At 47.9% G+C, this 17,244-nt stretch overlaps 1 protein-coding gene across 4 annotated transcripts in view; it reads left to right on the top strand.

Annotated features, from left to right (window-relative positions):
- Positions 1 to 1,910: 1,910 nt before the first annotated feature.
- ST8SIA1 (ST8 alpha-N-acetyl-neuraminide alpha-2,8-sialyltransferase 1) overlaps positions 1,911 to 17,244 on the top strand; it is a 94,394-nt gene continuing 79,060 nt past the window's right edge. Inside the window, exon 1 of one of the 4 annotated variants that reach the window (XM_064421526.1) lies at positions 1,911 to 3,010. In XM_064421526.1, coding sequence (XP_064277596.1) covers positions 2,766 to 3,010 — 245 coding nt within the window. In that variant the 5' untranslated portion in view covers positions 1,911 to 2,765. The remainder of the gene's footprint in view (positions 3,011 to 17,244) is intronic. The other 3 variants (XM_064421525.1, XM_064421524.1, XM_064421523.1) reach the window with 3 other exon arrangements.

Consider the following 17,244-nt stretch of genomic DNA (forward strand, 5'->3'; position numbering starts at 1 on the left):
CAAAATGGGGCAGGAAATGCTTAGGAGTCTCCCACAGGACCACAAATAAAAGATATCCCAAAATCTTGTGTATATTGGGTGCACTTTAACTTAATTCATTGCAAGCAGTTGGCACATTGAAAGGAGAAGTCATTCCTGCTTTCTCTCGTTCTTTTCCACTTTCTTGTTTCCAAAGCAGTACAGAGCATCCAGTCTGTCTCTTCTCAACCAAAGGTGAACAAACAGCCAAGACCTAATTTGGGATACAGTTCTGTTCATCTTTTTTTCAATCACTTTCTTTGTTTTACTTTTAATGGCTCTAACTATGTTTGAATTAGTCTACAGAGACGGAATGGTTCTGTTTGTTTTTAATAGATGTGACTGAACAGATTCTGGTTTATTCTGCTGTTGGTAAATAATTTCCCCACCAAAATTAAAATATTTACCTGGTTCTAAATATTTTATTCTAGAGGTTAACCAAAATGCCTTGCTCAGTTTCTTTTCCCAGTTTTGTCCAGAGAGAACACCTATAACACTCCGGACAACTGTAGCATATCAAATATAAATGAAAATAATATTTCTTCTGCAATTACATATTTCTGGCATTTTTTTATGTTCATTAGACATCATGAAGTAAATGTTCTGTTTGTCAGTGTATATTTCTACACAGCAACATGCTGTGAATGAGAATGTTATTCTTTCTCTCAAGCACTGAAAGTGTATTGAGATTTCCAGGTTTAGTTTTGCACTGAGAACTAAGAATGTTGGGATTTCTAGCTGAAAACACTGTTGAAACACCCAGCTAGTATTTATGGCATAGTGCTGCTGCCTTAGGCCCAGGAGATACCAAACTAACTGTATCAAACTTTGTTCTTTATTCCCCTCCTTTGCCCAATTACTCCTTAATTCCCTTAATTTCTACTCAGCCCTGAAAGTTGCCCCAGAACAGCCGAGACTCCATGTGCTGAAGGTCTGGGAAGCAGCTGGCTGCTCACCCAGGTTATGTGGCAGTCTGCAGTGTTTCCAGTGGGTCTGAAAGGCGTGGCTGCCGATGGATGGAACCAGCCTGGGCTGAATCTGCCTCTGTGCAGGCACTAGAGAGTGGCCTGTGAAAGGCAGATCTGCCACTGAGATGCTGAGAGGAGTGGAACGTGCCTCATGTTTCCGCCTGGTTATCAGAAGTGCTTTCCACTGCTGGGGTCACTCTGCTGGCATCAACGATGGCACTGGTGGTTTAGAGGGCTGAGGGCTGTGGCACCCTCAGCCTGGTGTGCCGATGAATTCCCCAAGGGAAACCTGAGCTGGGCACTGCCATAGGTGTGCAAGGGTCATGCTGCTGCTCCTCGGTTTGTGGGTGGCTTCTCTGCCAGCTCTCCCTCACTGTGAGCACGGCAGCAGCAGCCCCAGAGGGCTGGAGCACCATCAGCCCCTCACTGTGCTCTCTTCACAGACCCAACCACCCCAGGGGCACGGACAATCAGGGAATATCCTGAACTGGGAGAAACCCAAAAGGGTCATCGAAATCCAGCTCCTGCTCCTGCACAGGACAACCCCAAGGATCCACCGTGTGCCTGAGAGTGTTGTCCTAATGCTTCTTGAACTGTGTCAGGGTTGATACCACGAGCACTTCCCCGGGGAGCCTCTTACAGTGCCCAGCACCATCTGGGTGAAGAACCTTTTCCTGAGATCCAGCCCAAACCTCCCCGGACACAGCTCCATGGCATTCCCTCGGGTCTCTTCAGGGTCACCACGGCGATGAGAGCAGCGCTCGTCGCTCTGCTTCCCCTGCAGGGAGCTGCGAGGTGTGCCCCGAGCTCCTCATCTCGGGGCTGGAGAGAGCGAGTGCCCTCCGCCGCTGCTCGCGGGAGCTGCCGCTGCTGGCAGGGCTCGCTCTGCTCTGGGGCTTGCCGTGCTCCCGGCTCGCCGCATTCTCCCGGGAGAGCCTTAACGCGCAGATTTTGCCCTGTGCTTTCTGTAGGATGTCCTTCGTGCGGGGCGCGCTTTGAGCGGGCGGGGGCGGCGGCCGCGGCCCGGGGCTCTCGGCTGGAGCCCGGGGCTCTCGGGGCTCTCGGCTGGAGCCCGGGGCTCTCGGGGCTCTCGGGGCTCTCGGCCGGAGCCCGGGCAGCTCCGGGGCTCTCGGCTGGAGCCCGGGCGGGTCCGGGGCTCTCGGCCGGAGCCCGGGCAGCTCCGGGGCTCTCGGGGCTCTCGGCCGGAGCCCGGGCAGGGGTCGGTGTCGCCGGGCGCGCTGGAGCAGCTGCGGCCTCTGCCGGGAGCAGAGCCAGCGCCGGGAGGGAAGGGGAAGGAGCGGGAGAGCGGTCGGTGGGAGCCGGGGCGAGAGCGGAGCGGGACCTCCCTCCGAGCCCGCGATCCTCCCTCCGCTCGGTGCCCGCGGAGAGGGGGCCGGGCGCGGCGGCGGAGCCGAGCCCGCAGCTCCGAGGTCTCCGCTCGCTCCCTCCCTCCGGCGGGCCGGGCAGCGAGGCCGGGGCGCCCCGCGGCCGGGGCGGGGTGGAAATTTACCGGGTCGGTCCTCAGCGAGGGGCTCGGCAGGAGGCGGAGGGAGGGCGGGGAGCGGCGGAGCATCATCTGGCGGGGAACGCGAGGGACCAAATGACTGAGAGGAAGGGCGGCAGCCGCCGAGAGCAGCGAGCCGCGGCGCAGCGGCAGCAGCAGCCCCGCGCCCCCGGCGGCGATGGCGGCGGGCGGCGGGGCTGAGCGGAGCTGAGCCGGGCCGGGCCGAGCCGAGCCGGGCCGGGCCCCCGCCCGCGGCTCCGCATGGCGCGGGCCTGATGTGGGAGCGCGGCCCGGAGCCGCGGCGGCGCTGCGGGAGCAGGAGGAGGATGGCGGGGCTGCCGTGGAAGTGGCCGCGCACCCGCCTGCCCGTGGGCGCCAGCGCCCTGGGCGTCTTCGTCCTCTGCTGGCTCTACGTGTTCCCCGTGTACCGGCTGCCCGACGAGAAGGAGATCGTGCAGGGGGTGCTGCTGCAGCAGGGCAAGGCGTGGAGGAGGAACCAGACCGCGGTCGCCCTGTTCAGGTACCGCCGTGCGCGGCCCAAGGGCAGCGGGGACGGCAGCGGGACCGCCAGCCGGGCCCGGCCCGCTGCCAGCCCCAGCCACAACTTCATTCTTTCTCCCCCGACCCTTTGTTTTGTCACAGCGGGCGGCAGGCGGGCAGGGCTCCTTCTGCCCGGCAAAACTTTTTTCGGGGTGTCTCCGTTGGCTGCGGGGAGGAGAAGGGGCTCGGCGCGGGGATGGAGGCTCGTTCCCGCAGGGATGGGTTCCGAGGGGGCGGCGGCCGCCTGCACAAAGGGATGCTGCTCGCTGCCCGGGTATCAGCGGCACCGGCAGCGCCCGTGGCTGCGAACAAAGCCGGGGCTGCAGGGAGAGCCCGGCCCCTGGGCTCCGGGATGCGCAGGGATGAGCAGGGATGTGTGTGCACAGCCCGGCCCTGGGGCTCCGGGATGTGTGTGCAGAGGCCGGCCCCTGGAGCTCCGGGATGCGCAGGGATGTGTGTGCACAGAGCCCGGCCCTGGGGCTCCGGGATGCCTGCGCTGGATGCAGGGAAGTCTCCCCGGATGCGCATCCGAGCCAGAGCCCGCTCCAGCAGCCTCGGGAGGCTCCGCGCCGCTCCTTGGCTCCGTGCGGTTTATTATAGAAGCCACGTGAAAAGGCACCTTTTCTCTCCCCTTTGCTCTTGCCGTGCCTGGGAAATGGCGATAATCCTCGCTTGCCCAGCTGCACAGGAGAGGGGGAATGCCGCGACCGAGCTGCCACAGCTGCGAGCCGGGAAAACCGGCCGGCTCCCTGCGCTGGGCAGGATTTTTTAATCAGTCTCTTTAAAAGCGTCTGCAGTGGAGACTTGCGTCCTCTCAAAAATTTCTCACATGTTGGGTACAGTACAGGCAATTGGGAGAAAGGCAGATTTCCCTCCCTTTCCCAGAGGGAAGCTGTTTTTTTGTCCCTGTCCTCCAAGTAGCAAATTAAAGATCAGAGTCAGTGGTAATCAAACAGCCTCCAGAAATACCCTCTTCAGTAAAATGAATCAGATCCAACATTCAAGGGACTTATTGTCCCTTTTAAAAATATTTTTGTTTGTTTTTAAGTGGCATACAGTTTTATTTCAAATTCTTCAGTATTTTCTGAATGTGTTTGCCTTTGTCATGAACTGGAGCTGATGTTAATATCAAGCTTAACATCTTGTCTGCTGGGATAACAGGAACCTTACAGTTCTTGGAATGCACGTTTGTTGGTTAGCCCCCAAAGCCTGGAGGAAATCTGAGCAGTGATGGGTGATGAGCAGCAATGTGCTGATGCTCTCTCCTTAGGCAGGCCTGGAAGAAGTCCTGCCTTTCATACAGAACTGGCTATAAGGTCCAGGGCAGGATCCCTCTTCTAAAGCAACTAACACTAGAAGCTACGTTGATCTTCTTGACTATTAGTTAATCTTGATCCTGTGCACCAAATTCCCCCAGTTTTGGGGGTAGATGAATCCAGCTTTTTTTTTTTTTTTTAAATTGTCCCCCAGGTTATGTAGGAAAGAGTTTGGTCTATTAGTTGTCAAATTAGTAAACCAAATGTTGTTTGAAGATTGGTAGTGCTGCTACAGTTTCAGTTTACAAAACAGTTTTAGACCATTTCCACCACATGGTTTAGTAACAAAAACTCTGCATGGCTTATCAGCTATTCCACTTGCCCATATGTTTTCCTACTCTCTAAACATAGTGATTATCTCAGAGATGCTATTGAAGAGAGTCTCATGCAATAAAAGGAGCTGTTGTTTCTTTTCTGAGCCTCTTGATGAGTTGGTACAGCACTAAATACAATGAACTTTAAATCAATCTGCTTTAAAAGTAGTTTTTAAGAGAAATTGTATGCTGGAGATATGTAGTGAGTATAGTAAACTGTATTATTTCAGCACTGTGAAGTAGAACTCTATTTTTGCTGCTTTAATTTGCTTCTCTTCATGAAAGAAGATTTTGAAGCTGAAGTCCATGTCAGGCAAGCTGCTGTATATTTGAGGTTAACAGAAACTCTTTGCTCTGGTCCTGATGTCCCTAAGCAAGCCAGCTGTACAAACTCCAAATTTAACTTTCTGCTGGAAAATTCCAGAGAATGTCAGTCTCTGTTGGAATGGGAAAGGAGGGATAGAGCTTCACAGAAAACCTGCATCTGAACTTTCAAATAATATGGCTTTCCATAATAGTTTAATATTAAGCGTGCTTTAATGTATTATTAATAAAATATTATGTAAGGACAGTGTTAATTGCTGTTCTCCCTAGCCCTCCTGCCAGGTTCTGGTTAACAGACAATTTTGGTTTTACTCAGTTTAAAGCATAAATTGGAATTAATCTGGGCTAAAAATCCAGTGCTGCTTTGTGTAATAGAGTGGCATTTTTGGTATTGCAATGCCAGGTTCTTGCTACACAGAGCAAACACCTGCTAGGTTTGGAACTTTCTCCTCCCATGCACTCACGGGACTCCTATTGCTGAAGGGGATGTTGGGTAATTAATTGATGAAATCATGTCTTTCAAAACTCAGAAAGACTATTCCCCCTTTGCCTTCTGTACGTGGACCAAGGACAACTTCACTGAGTGACTTAGCAAGTTCAGCACCAGCATCGGGGTAGTTTGGGGTAGTTTGGGTTGAACCCTGGCAACCAAGTGCTGGTGGCCCCTCAGTCTCCAGTGCTGCTTCCTTCTCCTCTCAGTACAGCCACAAACCTTATGGAAAGGTCTGACCCCTGTTCTTCCTTATGCAAGAACCAGACTGGTCTGGTTCTTGTGGAATGATTCAATGGGGGTTTTGTGTTTGAATGGATTTCCAGAACTGCTTTTCAAATATAAATACCTGCATAATTAGCAATGGATGCCTTTACATTTCAAGACACCAGAGGTTCAGGGTAGTCATACAGTGAAAGCATCTCCTGTCTGACAAATGCTGAATGTTCTGTCAGTCAGATGGTAAAACTGCTCAATTTTGAGCTGCAAAGTGGTCAAAGTAGGAGTAAGACCATCATTAGAGCCACTAATAGCTAATGTGTCTAATCTGCCTACAGTATAATGGCTTGTCATCCTCTGAGGTGGTTAATGTTATTAAGCCCTAATTGTTTTTCCAGATTCATTAGGGTTTTTTTTAGGGCCTAGTGCTGCTGAGATTATTTAGGCAAAAATGTTTTTACTTGTTGTCTGTTATTTGCTGAATAAGTTGCATACAGTAATACCTTTAGGATGATTTTGTTTAAAATGCTGCAATTCATTAAAGGCAGAACTTGATCTTTTTATCTGCCTTACAAGCTCCATACACCACAAATCCCAAGCACTGCGTGTTATGTGACCATTCTTTCATTTGTTTGTGGAGGGTGGAGCTTTAGGGAGTGGGGTGCTGTGGGGACAGTGGGTTTTGGACTGCCAGGAGTCCCTAGAGGGGCTGGATGATGGTGAGAGCCTTAGAGGCTCTTCAGGAAGAGATGGGACAATCCCTGTAAGAAAGGCTTCACTGAGATTTAGCTGTGTTCCTGCTTCTGCTGCTTCAGTTTTGGGTGATGCTGAAAGGTCAGCAGGGATGGTTCTGGGGGTGCCTTGATCAAACTGGTGGCAGATGTCCCCTGTGAACTCTCTGCACATGACCTGACTCCAGCCCAGAGCATCTGCTGCAGCTTGTCTTTACTCTCCAGTGATGTCCCCTCTGGCACTGGCCGTGCTCACCTTGGCTGGTGCCTTCTCCCCTCCTTCCCACCAGGTTTGTCCATTTTCCACGGCAGAGCAGAGAGGCTGCTGCCCTGGACTCACACAGGCTCAGTGCTGGGCTGACAGAGAAGCCAGGCTCTGTGCTGGCAGTGGGGACGTGCACAGGGTGCTGCTGCCCTGCAGAACCCTGCTCTGCTCCTGGGTGCCAGAGGGCTTTCCCCCCTGGAAGTGCCCCTTGCCAGCTGCTCTCTGCCCACTGCTCCTGTCTGCCCCTGGAGTGCAGGCACAGGAGAGCAGCCCTGAGCAGCACTGCTCATCCTGGCCTGCCTGGGCACAGAGCTGCAGTGCCAGGGCACTTCCCCACCTGGGTATGGCAGATGCCATTGCAGAGGCAGCAAGGTTCTCCTTAGTTCAGATGACTTTTTTTCCTTCTCTTTTTATGGCAGCACTGCAAATTACCTGAGTTTTGGGATCCTCGTTGGGCTATTTCAAGGCAAATCTGAGATTAAACTTTGTATTGCTCAGGTTGACTTTAGGTAAGAGTTCAGCCCTTCTTAAACAGCTCCATCAGGTACAGAATTATCCCTGCTTTCCCTAGATGCTTATGAAGGACAGAGCTAGGAGTAGACCTGGGAGATGCTGGATTAGGTCAATTCTGCCTCTCTGCCCTGGGAAGCCCTGCCCTGAAACCAGTGGATATGCCCACGTGTTGAGCCAAATCCAGTTCATTTTTCTGTCCTTAGTGGGTGTTGCTACTGCCTGGCTGTGTTTTCATCAACATTTTACTTGATTTTGTCGTTGTTGCTGTTGTATTTGCTTCACTGGGGGATAAATGGAGTATTTGCAATTTGTTGTTTCCAGCTGAGATGAGAAGTTGTTTTGGTGAAGAGGTACAATTTTGAAGAGCAGGTTAAAGGTGAGAGAAATGTTCTTATGGCACGTTATTATTTGGAGGCTGCGCTGAAGAAAGCAAGCTGTAGAGAGGCTTGGCTCCATATCTTCAAGGTGGATACCTGAATGACATGAAAACAATGAGAAATAGTTTTCTGAGTTAGCTCACAGTGTCTTTGCAGGGGAGAGCTGTGCATGGCAAGACAGGAGTTGATTTCAGTTCCTGAGTTCCAGCTCCTGCTCTCCTCCTTCCCTGACCCTAAGAAGCATTTTCTTACAGACTGCCTCGCAGTCCTGATGAAACAGACTGCTGAGATCCCTGGTATCTTGCACCCTGTTGGATTGCTGCTTTCCTTTGGATTTGTAAAAACCCCAGTCTGCCAGTAGATATGGGAGGATGTAGCCAGCTGCCTGAGGCTCTTTTCCTGTTAGCTGGGAGCAGCCAAAGGCCCTCAGCCAGGCACTGGGGAACAGGAGGAGCAGAGACTTTGCTGGAATTTAGGTTACCCAGCTGGGGCCCCGAAAGTCTGGTATGTACACACCAGACACTGCTGGATGTATGGATTTTCCCACTTAGATTTTCCTTTTCTTTGCCGTGCAGTGGGCACTGAATCATCCAGACAATGGAACAATGAGTGATTTATTCCTCTCGTTGTACTTTTCATCTTCAGAGCAGCCAAGATTGTTGCTCCCATTTGATGTGTGTTCAGTGACATATATGAAAATTCCTATTTTTGAGGCTAGTAGGTTGCTAGTAGGTAAATGCATGGTAAATGAATTGTCTTTCACCCTTTAGAATTTGTCTTTCCCCAGTGTGGATAAACCTCACTGAAATGAAGAAGCTGTTTGGACTGCAGTCTTCTGTTGTTCCAGTTTTCTGAGCACCAAAAAATACTTACATTTTAAATCCCTGGATATACGTTAATCTTTTTCTGAATGCTGCATGGGGTTCTCAAAATGCAAGGAAATTGCTCCTGATGCTAAATCATTTTAACAGCTGCACACAGTTAAATTCAGACTGAAGCACATTAATCCAAGCTAAGTAGTGTTTGTAAACCTCAGTGTAGATTCAGCTTTTGTCACGTCACGATTTTTACAAACAGAAGACCAGAGGTTCTTCTCCCAGGTCTTGGAATTTAACCTAATTAGATAAACAGCAGATGGGGTGGGACAAGGCACTGGTAAGTCCCTGGACCCTGGCAAAGAGTTTTTTTCTGTGAAGTGTTTGCTACAGAAGCTCTGAGCTTCATGAAGAAGCTGTGCCTGTTGCCTTGACCTTAGTGGTATTGGAAATTTTTAACAAGGTGAATTATATTGTGGAGAACTAAATCCCAGCTTTCACGAGGATTCTGGAGGTCACTTTCCCACTGCTCCATTTAGGATAAAGGTGAAAGTTATGAAATTAGATTGTTCTACAATATTTTATGGCTAGCAGAATGGTGTGGGGTTTTTGTTGTTATTGCATTACATCAACAGACTTTTATTTTGACTTCTGTTCCATTTGTTGGAAAAGGCCCTCCTTAATTTCTTGGTTTAGAGATGCTCTTGTCAAATGGTGATGTGGCTGCAGTGAGGCTTTTAAAGCTGCTGGGAACAGCTGAATAGAAATGGTTAACATTTTTAATGTCTTTCATGTTTGCTGAGAGCATCCCGAACATTTCCTGAACAACCATTGTGTTTAAAATTTTTCCTTCTTTTTTCCTTTCCACCTCTTCTTCAGTCTTTTCCCATTCTTCAGCTGCTTGAGGCCCTCCTCTGCTTTAAGGGGAGCCCCAGACTATTGGAGTGGCTTCTGTTATAATTGTCCAATTAACGTTCACAGCAGTGATACAAAGAAATTATTTACTCCTCTCTCTCCTTCCCCATCTGAACTAACAATACCCTTCTCCAGTATGACTCCCACTGATCATCAGGGCATCTATTGTTTTGCATCCTTGATGTTCCAGCAGCTGCTTTCCAGGGTTTCCAGGTAACTTGCACGCTTTGCCTTCACGTATTAAAAGGATAAAGGCTTTACTTATCAGGTGGCCTCTGCTCCGAGGAAGCACCACCAGCTTTCATTTAATCGTTGCTATACAGATCTCCTGTACTTTAAGGAGTGCTGGGAAAACAGATCATCAGCTATTTTCCCTGCTTTCTTGTGGGAAAAACTTGCTCTGCATATTTCTGGAATGCCAGGAGTGGCTGTTGCTGTAATAGAGAAATAACAGCTTTATATTTCCTGTCAGAGATGGAAGGCAAACAAACAAGACATAATTTTTTTCTCCAGTGAAAAGATTTTATTATTTTCCAATGTGGTCCATCTTGGCCAAATGTCAGTTCTGGGAATTCTGTTCCATCTGCCTCAGTGTTTGGGATGAAGGCTATTGGGGTTACTCAGCTGGGTTTCAGAGCTCCTACTTGTAAGTGCAGGTGACCCTGGGCTTTGGCTCCCCATGTACTTCTGTATAGCAAAGGCAGCAGAGTTATAAAGGGAATTAAGGAAATTATGTCCATGGCATGGTTATCTCTTGTAACTGAACTTCAGGTCTAGGTCACCACTGGTGCTGGTTGGGAATTCTGTGAATAATTATCACTGTCCAGAAACTATTATTTTTACAGTGCCTTAAGCTTGCAGAGAGACATTCTGTGCTCAGAAGGCTTTTCCTTCCAAGAATGTGTGTAGTGAGACCCTGGCTACGCAGATTATGAATTTTGATGAATGGGGTGGGTTTCCCATGGGTTAGTACAGTTTTTAATGCACTAAAGGAATTTTAAAGGAATGTTGTAGGCACAGAGTCAGTGGTGCTTGGGGTGGGGCTGTGGCTCATCCCTGAGTGGCTGCAGCTGTGCGGCACAGGTGAGCAGCATTGCAGGGAACGAGCCATGGAGTGCCCAGGGGCACTGACCAACCACAGAGGGCACAGAGGGCACACAGGTGCAGGGCATTGACTTGGGGGTATAAAAGGCTGGGCTGAGGGACAATACAGAGCTGCAGACCCTTGAAGCCTGTGTTGGTTGTGGCTCCACTGCTGTTCCAGGAAGGGGCTGCCTGGTGAGTGATGGGCTGTGGGAGTGCTCCTGGAAGGATGCCCCAACACCTGTGCTGAGGGTCTGGTGGGTGCTGGCTCCTCCTGCTGCTGGAACCTGGGCGACCAGCTCACTCCCTGTGATGTGTGAAATGCATTTGTTTTGGTATTGTTCTTCTTTCCATGACTTCCATTGAAGCATTTATCTATTTCAGAGGGAGTAGAAGAACTCTTTATTTGACGTGTGGCATTCACTAGGGCTATGAATCCCTGTTCCTGGATAGTAGCTCACAGTTACTGTATAAAGGATGAATTGTCAGCTACTGGTGAATTTCAGATTTGCTACTGCTGCTCCACCTGTGAGTTCTGTCACAAGTGAGCCAGCAGTAGTGAGTGCTGCAGCAGACATTCCTAATTGGAATGCGGTCTTTAGACTATCCCTGCTCATCGTGGGTGATTTACTGCCATCCACTCAGGCAATGCTGCCTTCTTTATTTGTCTGAGTGAGGTTCAGACTCTGCAGTCTCCTGTGTTGTGCTATTTAGTTCTTAATGGCAATGTAAAAAGCATGAGAATTAATTTCTCCAGGGTGTGGCTGTAACGTGGGGTAGAAAGGAGATGCAATATTTATGAGGCAGGCACAGAGGAAGGCTGTTGGATCAGATGAGAATGGGAATGATGAAGTGAACGTTCTGTCTACAGCTTGATTAATGATTGATTTGAAAAGTAATTTTGAGATAAATACATACTGTATTTAAATTTTATTTGCTTTTAGACCTCTGTAGTTTTTATGATGTAGTTAAGAAACAGTTTGAGAAACTTTGGTCTGTCTACCCAAGTCTGTAGAGCAGATAGCTCACCTGTAAGTTCTCAGAAATTTTATATATCTACCACTATTCCTCAGTTATGTGGAGAGGAGTTTAAGGTTTATCACTGTGCTGGTTTTAATTTAGGATTGTGAGGCGGGCACCTTTTGCCAAGGACCAGGATTCCAGCTGTTTTCAGGCTCTGGGGCTCAGCAGGCTGGGGGATGTCCCCCTGCAGAATTTCTCCTGGCTTGGTGATGCTCACTCCTCCCTCAGGGCAAAGCAGCAAGGGATGCTGAATGATGTGTTTGGAGGCTAGGGGCACTCAGTGTAATTTGGAGCATGCCCACCCTTGTAGAGCTGTGCCAGCTCCTGCAATCAGGTGACTTTGTGACAGTCTTGCTTTCATGGGCTAGAAATGAGACTGAATGTTTCACCCCTCATAACTGCAGGGAAGAGCTGTAAATGTGAATGGTGACTTGCCCCCAGAAGGCAAGTAAAAATCCAGTGTGGGTTGTTGTAATTCAGATGCCTCATTTCTGTGCTTAATCATCATTTTGGGGGCCTGACTCACAGTTTTTAAGTGCTAGGGATTGCTATAGTGAGAATTACATATCAGCCTATAATTAGATGCATTTTTTAATTAAGGAAGCTGCAACAGTGAAGGGAATAAGAGAAACAAAACCAATCTGGGCATTCCTTCATAGGTCACATTATTGAACATTTTGTCTTGGCAGCCAGCAAGCACCCAGCACAAACACGCTTGCTGAGCCTTATGGACAAATGCTGAACATCTCCAGGTTTGTGTGCCCAGCTGGATGAAGCAGTGGAAATGCACATGGCATAGTTTTTCTTCCTGTCCTGTTTCAGCCTGTGCCTTTAAGTGTATCCAGAAGGGAATAGAGCAGAGTGCTGCTGGAGCTTTCTGATCCACAAATGGTAACAACAACAAGGGACTTTATCAATAGAGAAATTGTGTGTTTTGATAGATCTGTTTAGACAACAGAACAAGTAGAAAACACTTATTTAATGTAGTTCAGTAACTGCTAATGGGTCCAGCATCTGAGAACATGTTTATTTTTGCCTTGGCTCTTTGATGCTTTTTCTCATTTACAAACTGTTTCTCTTGCAAACAAACTGTTGTGTTTCACTTGTCTAACAGGCCATTGCTACTGAAAGTCTTGTACTAAGAGGGTTGAGTTTGTTGTTGTTCCCCACCTAATCTGTGGGAAAATGTTGAGTTGATTTTACAAATTTAGTACCAATTCAGTTTTCTCATCTGATGCAGAACAGCAGATTTGCATCACAGAGAAAAGCTGAGTCCCTGCTGCTGGGCTCTTCTCTGTGGCACAGCCAGGAGAATGTGGGCAGGGTCTGTCACCTGAAATCGGGGCTCACCTCGATGAAAATGAGCTTTCTCAGCACTTTAGAACTTAATCAGCTGTTTCCCAGAGGACTTTCAGCTTCGAGATTTGGTTTCAGGTGGTGTCTCGTGTGGCCCTGCAGTCTGCCTGGTGAGAATATTACTCTTTTCTATTCAAGATCAATAACTTGTTTTGCCTTAGAGAAATTAAAAATAAACCACAAAGTCTTGAGAAGTTGTTTCCACGCATGAATTGCTGCCAGTGTAGAGGTATTTCTCAAAAACCTGCATAAATGCTAAGAACAGACTAGCTTTAAACACGTCTAAGGAAGAAATAGCCAGGCATTGTCATTTCATCACCACCTTTTTGGGTCTAAAGTGAATGGCCTGAATGTATTGCAGAGGAAGATCTCCCAAAACACACTGGACAAGGGATTGAGCACATAAACATGATTTTAAAAGTGTTTTAAAACCAACTTTCAGGCAATATTCCTGCCTTAAGATGCCTTGTTGCAGGACTAAGTAGGTTGAATGATTTATTTAGTGAATTTTTACTTTTATCCTCATACTGAGTAGCTATCTTGGATAAATTTCCTGAAGGATGTTTAGGATTTTTGCTTGCTCTTTTTAGCAGTAGCTTTTAAATGTTAATACTGTAAAAGACCAGAAACCTTCATAAAGTTAACTCCCAGTGAAAAGCACTCTGTGTCCTCTGGGCTTTTGCATTCCCTGGTACAGCTCCTCTGGAAAGAGGAGAGGGGAGGCACCCTTGGGAGTTCTCCCTCCTTTCCTTGGTGCTGCCCTCGCATCCCTCCCTGCTGGAGGTGGTGCTGTGCCTGCTGTCCCTTGGGAATGTACAGGTGACACACAGGGGTGCCAGCTCCAGAGTGATTTGTGCCCTGGTGCCTTGGAAAAGGATTGCCTTAATGCTTTGGATCATTTCCAGAACTACCTCAGCTGTCACCAGCAGCTCTTCCCACTTCAAAGAGTAATATGTTCTATAAATAGTGGTGCAGACTGGGCTCTGGTTGTGTCCCAGATCCCTCAGCTTCTTCCATGCCCAGTGACAGGAGGGAGAGGCAGCAGGCACTGCCCAGCCTGGGCAGGGGCACAGCTCTGCCAGCTTTACCCTTCTCCTGGTGCTCTCAGGGCACAGCTCTGCCAGCTTTGGCCCTGTCCTGGCTGCTCTCCAGGTGCCTTCCTTCATATATTCTTATTTAAAGGCTGGGTTTTCTCCTGGAGAAGTGCCAGAGCCCTCCTGTCAGCTGGAAGGAAAGGATTGCAGAAAGGAGTGCTCCAGAAGGAAGGAAAATGCTCTTGGTGGGCAGGAGGGAAGGTGGTGAGATGGAGAAGCCTTCAGAGGTGGAAGATTGATGGGGGCTTAACACAGTAGAGACAAGGAGTTTGTAGCAGGAAGGGTGCTGCAGAAGAAGAAACATAGAGGAGGGAATAAAATAAAGAAACATTTTTGGGAAGCAGAATAGCAGAGAAAGACCATAGGAAATCTGAGAACAAGTATTTGGCTGAATCAGAAAAGCAATCAAATAAGGGTAAAACATTCAGTGAAGTGGACAATTTAAGGACTGTTCTGTTGGTTAAGCAAGATTACCCAAGGAAGTAACAATTAATTAAAACAGCGTGAGGTAAATTATAATTTCAGTGAAGAAGCTCCAGTATCAGATGGAAGCAGATCACTTGAGTAAATTGAGGGTCCAGTTTCAATGGCCAGAGGTATAAGAGAGCCTATGAAACCATAATAGAGTGCATTTTCATGCCACAAGAGAGGAGAATCATTTTGCTCTAGAGATGACTGCTGAAGTGGTGAGATTTGGAAGTGGAGTGATGAAATATGTGGAGTACAGCCCACTCACTGCAGCTATCTCTGGTACCTGTCCTACTTAAGAGCTGTGGTAGGGAAATTGTCCATATGGTTAGCAAAAAGACAGGAAAACAACATTTGTTGCTCTGTTTTTTCATTCTCTGATTGCTTTTTGCCAACTAGACAGTCCACAGGCTTGGCATCTAGTGAGCTTTGTTTTTGAGGGTTAGCTTGTCCTTTGGGGCACCAGCAGCTCAGGCTGAGGGATGATGAGTTACAGCATCCCAAAATGGGGTTGGTTACTATGGTTTTGGGGTGAGATTTCAGAACAAAGGCATGCTTTGTTCTGTCTGGATGCATTTCTGATGAGGTGACTCCTCACTGTCTGTTCCAGTAGGATCATGCACACTGCTGGCATTAAATGGATGCATACATAATGTGCATCCAGAGAGCTCCAAGCTTCACTCCTCTGGGGATGTTCAGCTACTGCAGAGCTCCTGGCCACGTGCACTCGGCCAGTTCTGGTTCCAAGCTTTGAGCAGCTCTGGGGAGGTGAGGGATGTGTGGGGGCAGACAGGGACATTTCAAATGTCTGGTGTGCAATGCCAGCACCTCTCCAGGGTGGCCTGGCTGTGCAGAGCAGGGACACTCTGGGGCTGGGTGCTGTCCTTCTCTTTTCTGCAGCGCTTCCATCTTTTTGCTCCTGCCCCACACATGCCTACTTCCCAATGGTTGTAGGACCCCTGTGGGATCTGCAGGAGATTTGTGAGAGGTGTGCAGCATAAATCAGCTGATAGTGGGTTTTTATTGCACTGCACAAAAACACAGAAATGTCTTTAGCAGCACTAATTACTGCATCAGGTCCTTTTAGTTGAGTTTCCTATCTCTGTCAAGGCTTGGCACCAAATGCTGCAGAGAAATCATGCAATAAATGCAGTAGTAGTATGATGTCCCAAATAAATCTATGTCTCAGGTTCTTAGCATTTTGAGACTTCATTTAGCCTTCATTAACTTAGTTCAACACCTCATTCCAAATTACTGTTTTTACTTCCATCAACCTTCCATGTTCTTAGAGCTTACATAAACAATCAATTCCTTCATTAAGCTTAATTAAGAAAGTGCAGGTATTCTTGGAATGGTTAGTTCTTAAATATATTTCTTATTCTTATGCTGCTAAATAATGTTTAAAATCTGTTTCTTCCTTGGCTTGTACACCCTTTTTGTACTAATTTGCTTTTTTGTCTGGTTGATTTTTAGATTTTGATATTGTACCAGAAAACAAAATGTCACCATGCTGTTGAAAACTAAATAGCTCATCTTCAACCCTGTAGTAAATAGTTTAATTGCTGTGGAAACTGAATTATTGCTCTCTAAAATTGTTCAGTTGTTGCTTTTGAACTGATCCCTTTTTTTTTTTAAATAATTGACTGCATGATTTTCTTGAAATGAGTAGCATAGACCAACTGGCCGTGATTCAGTAGAGCTCTGTAACTTGTCATGCATTCTTGGGCTGCAAGGTGAATTTTCAAGATGAGTTTGAGACCTGGAAAGGTGGCAGTTGGACTGCCCAGCTGGGGGATGCTTGCAAATCAGCTGTATCAGGCCTGGGAGCTGAGGCTGGGTCAAAAAAGCATGTTGGATTAACTTCTGTGCAGTGCACATCCTGTAGGTGTCAACGTGGGAGTGTTCTCATGCAGGTCAGGAGACTGACATTTATCTTCCTGTTAGGGCACATTTTTTATTTTTATCCAGCAGCAGGAAGGAAAACCACAGGTTCAGTCAGTTCACTGTGCCCAGGAAGCTGGGGATGAAGGGGTCAGAAAGAGAGCATGTCCTGGGCAGCCAGCTCCTGGGGCTGAGGGGTTCTTGTTCCCAACACGTAGTTTCCACAATGTTCCTGAAAGATTGAGCTTCTTCCAGTGCAAACTGACGAGTTCAAGGTCAATCAATACAGAGAATCTCCCACCTCCCTCCCCTCAGGATCCTGAATGCAGTGTTTCATGGTCCAGTGCTTTTATTGATTATATATCCCCAACCAGGGCTTTCTTATTGGTGTGTAGTGGTGCCAGCTGACCCATCAACACCTTAACCAAAAGTGATCCCTGACACACCCCAGGAATCTCCCAGGTTGCTCACATGGCTCTGTGTTGCCCTTCCAGTGGCTGTCAGGGACAGGGATACAGGTCTCCCAGGGGACCCAGAGTTTACCCAGGGATTTCCTGGAGTCTTCTACAGGAGGATTGTCCCCAGCACTGTGCCTCATTCTTTAGGAATTGTGGATGTGGATTCCTGGGTGAAAGCAAGCTGAGGCTGGATGCACAAGCCTGAGAGACTGCATGGTGTGAGTTTTATGTCTCGTTGGAAAGAGCTGGTTTATAAATTCCTCCCTCAGATCTTTTTGGAACCCAGTTCAAGTATTTTTAATATTTAGATTTCTTTGGATTACGGGTAGTCTGTGAAATCTGGAGCATGGCGGCTAATTAAACTTAGGAATCCTACAGTACTTCAACCCAAAATAGTTTCCTGTGATGTGTGGCTGTATATGTCAAACTCTTCAGGCTTGGCTTTAATTTAGAATTTCACAGTGTTGCAATATATATAACTCTTGCAGGCATTTCAAGGTGGTGTGTTTTGCTTTGTTGTAGTATGCTTGGCAGCTCCCTGAGCAGCAACAGGTCTCCTGTTTACTACCTTT

This window comes from Passer domesticus, chromosome 5 (genome assembly GCF_036417665.1).
Source record: "Passer domesticus isolate bPasDom1 chromosome 5, bPasDom1.hap1, whole genome shotgun sequence".
Classification (NCBI taxonomy): domain Eukaryota; kingdom Metazoa; phylum Chordata; class Aves; order Passeriformes; family Passeridae; genus Passer; species Passer domesticus.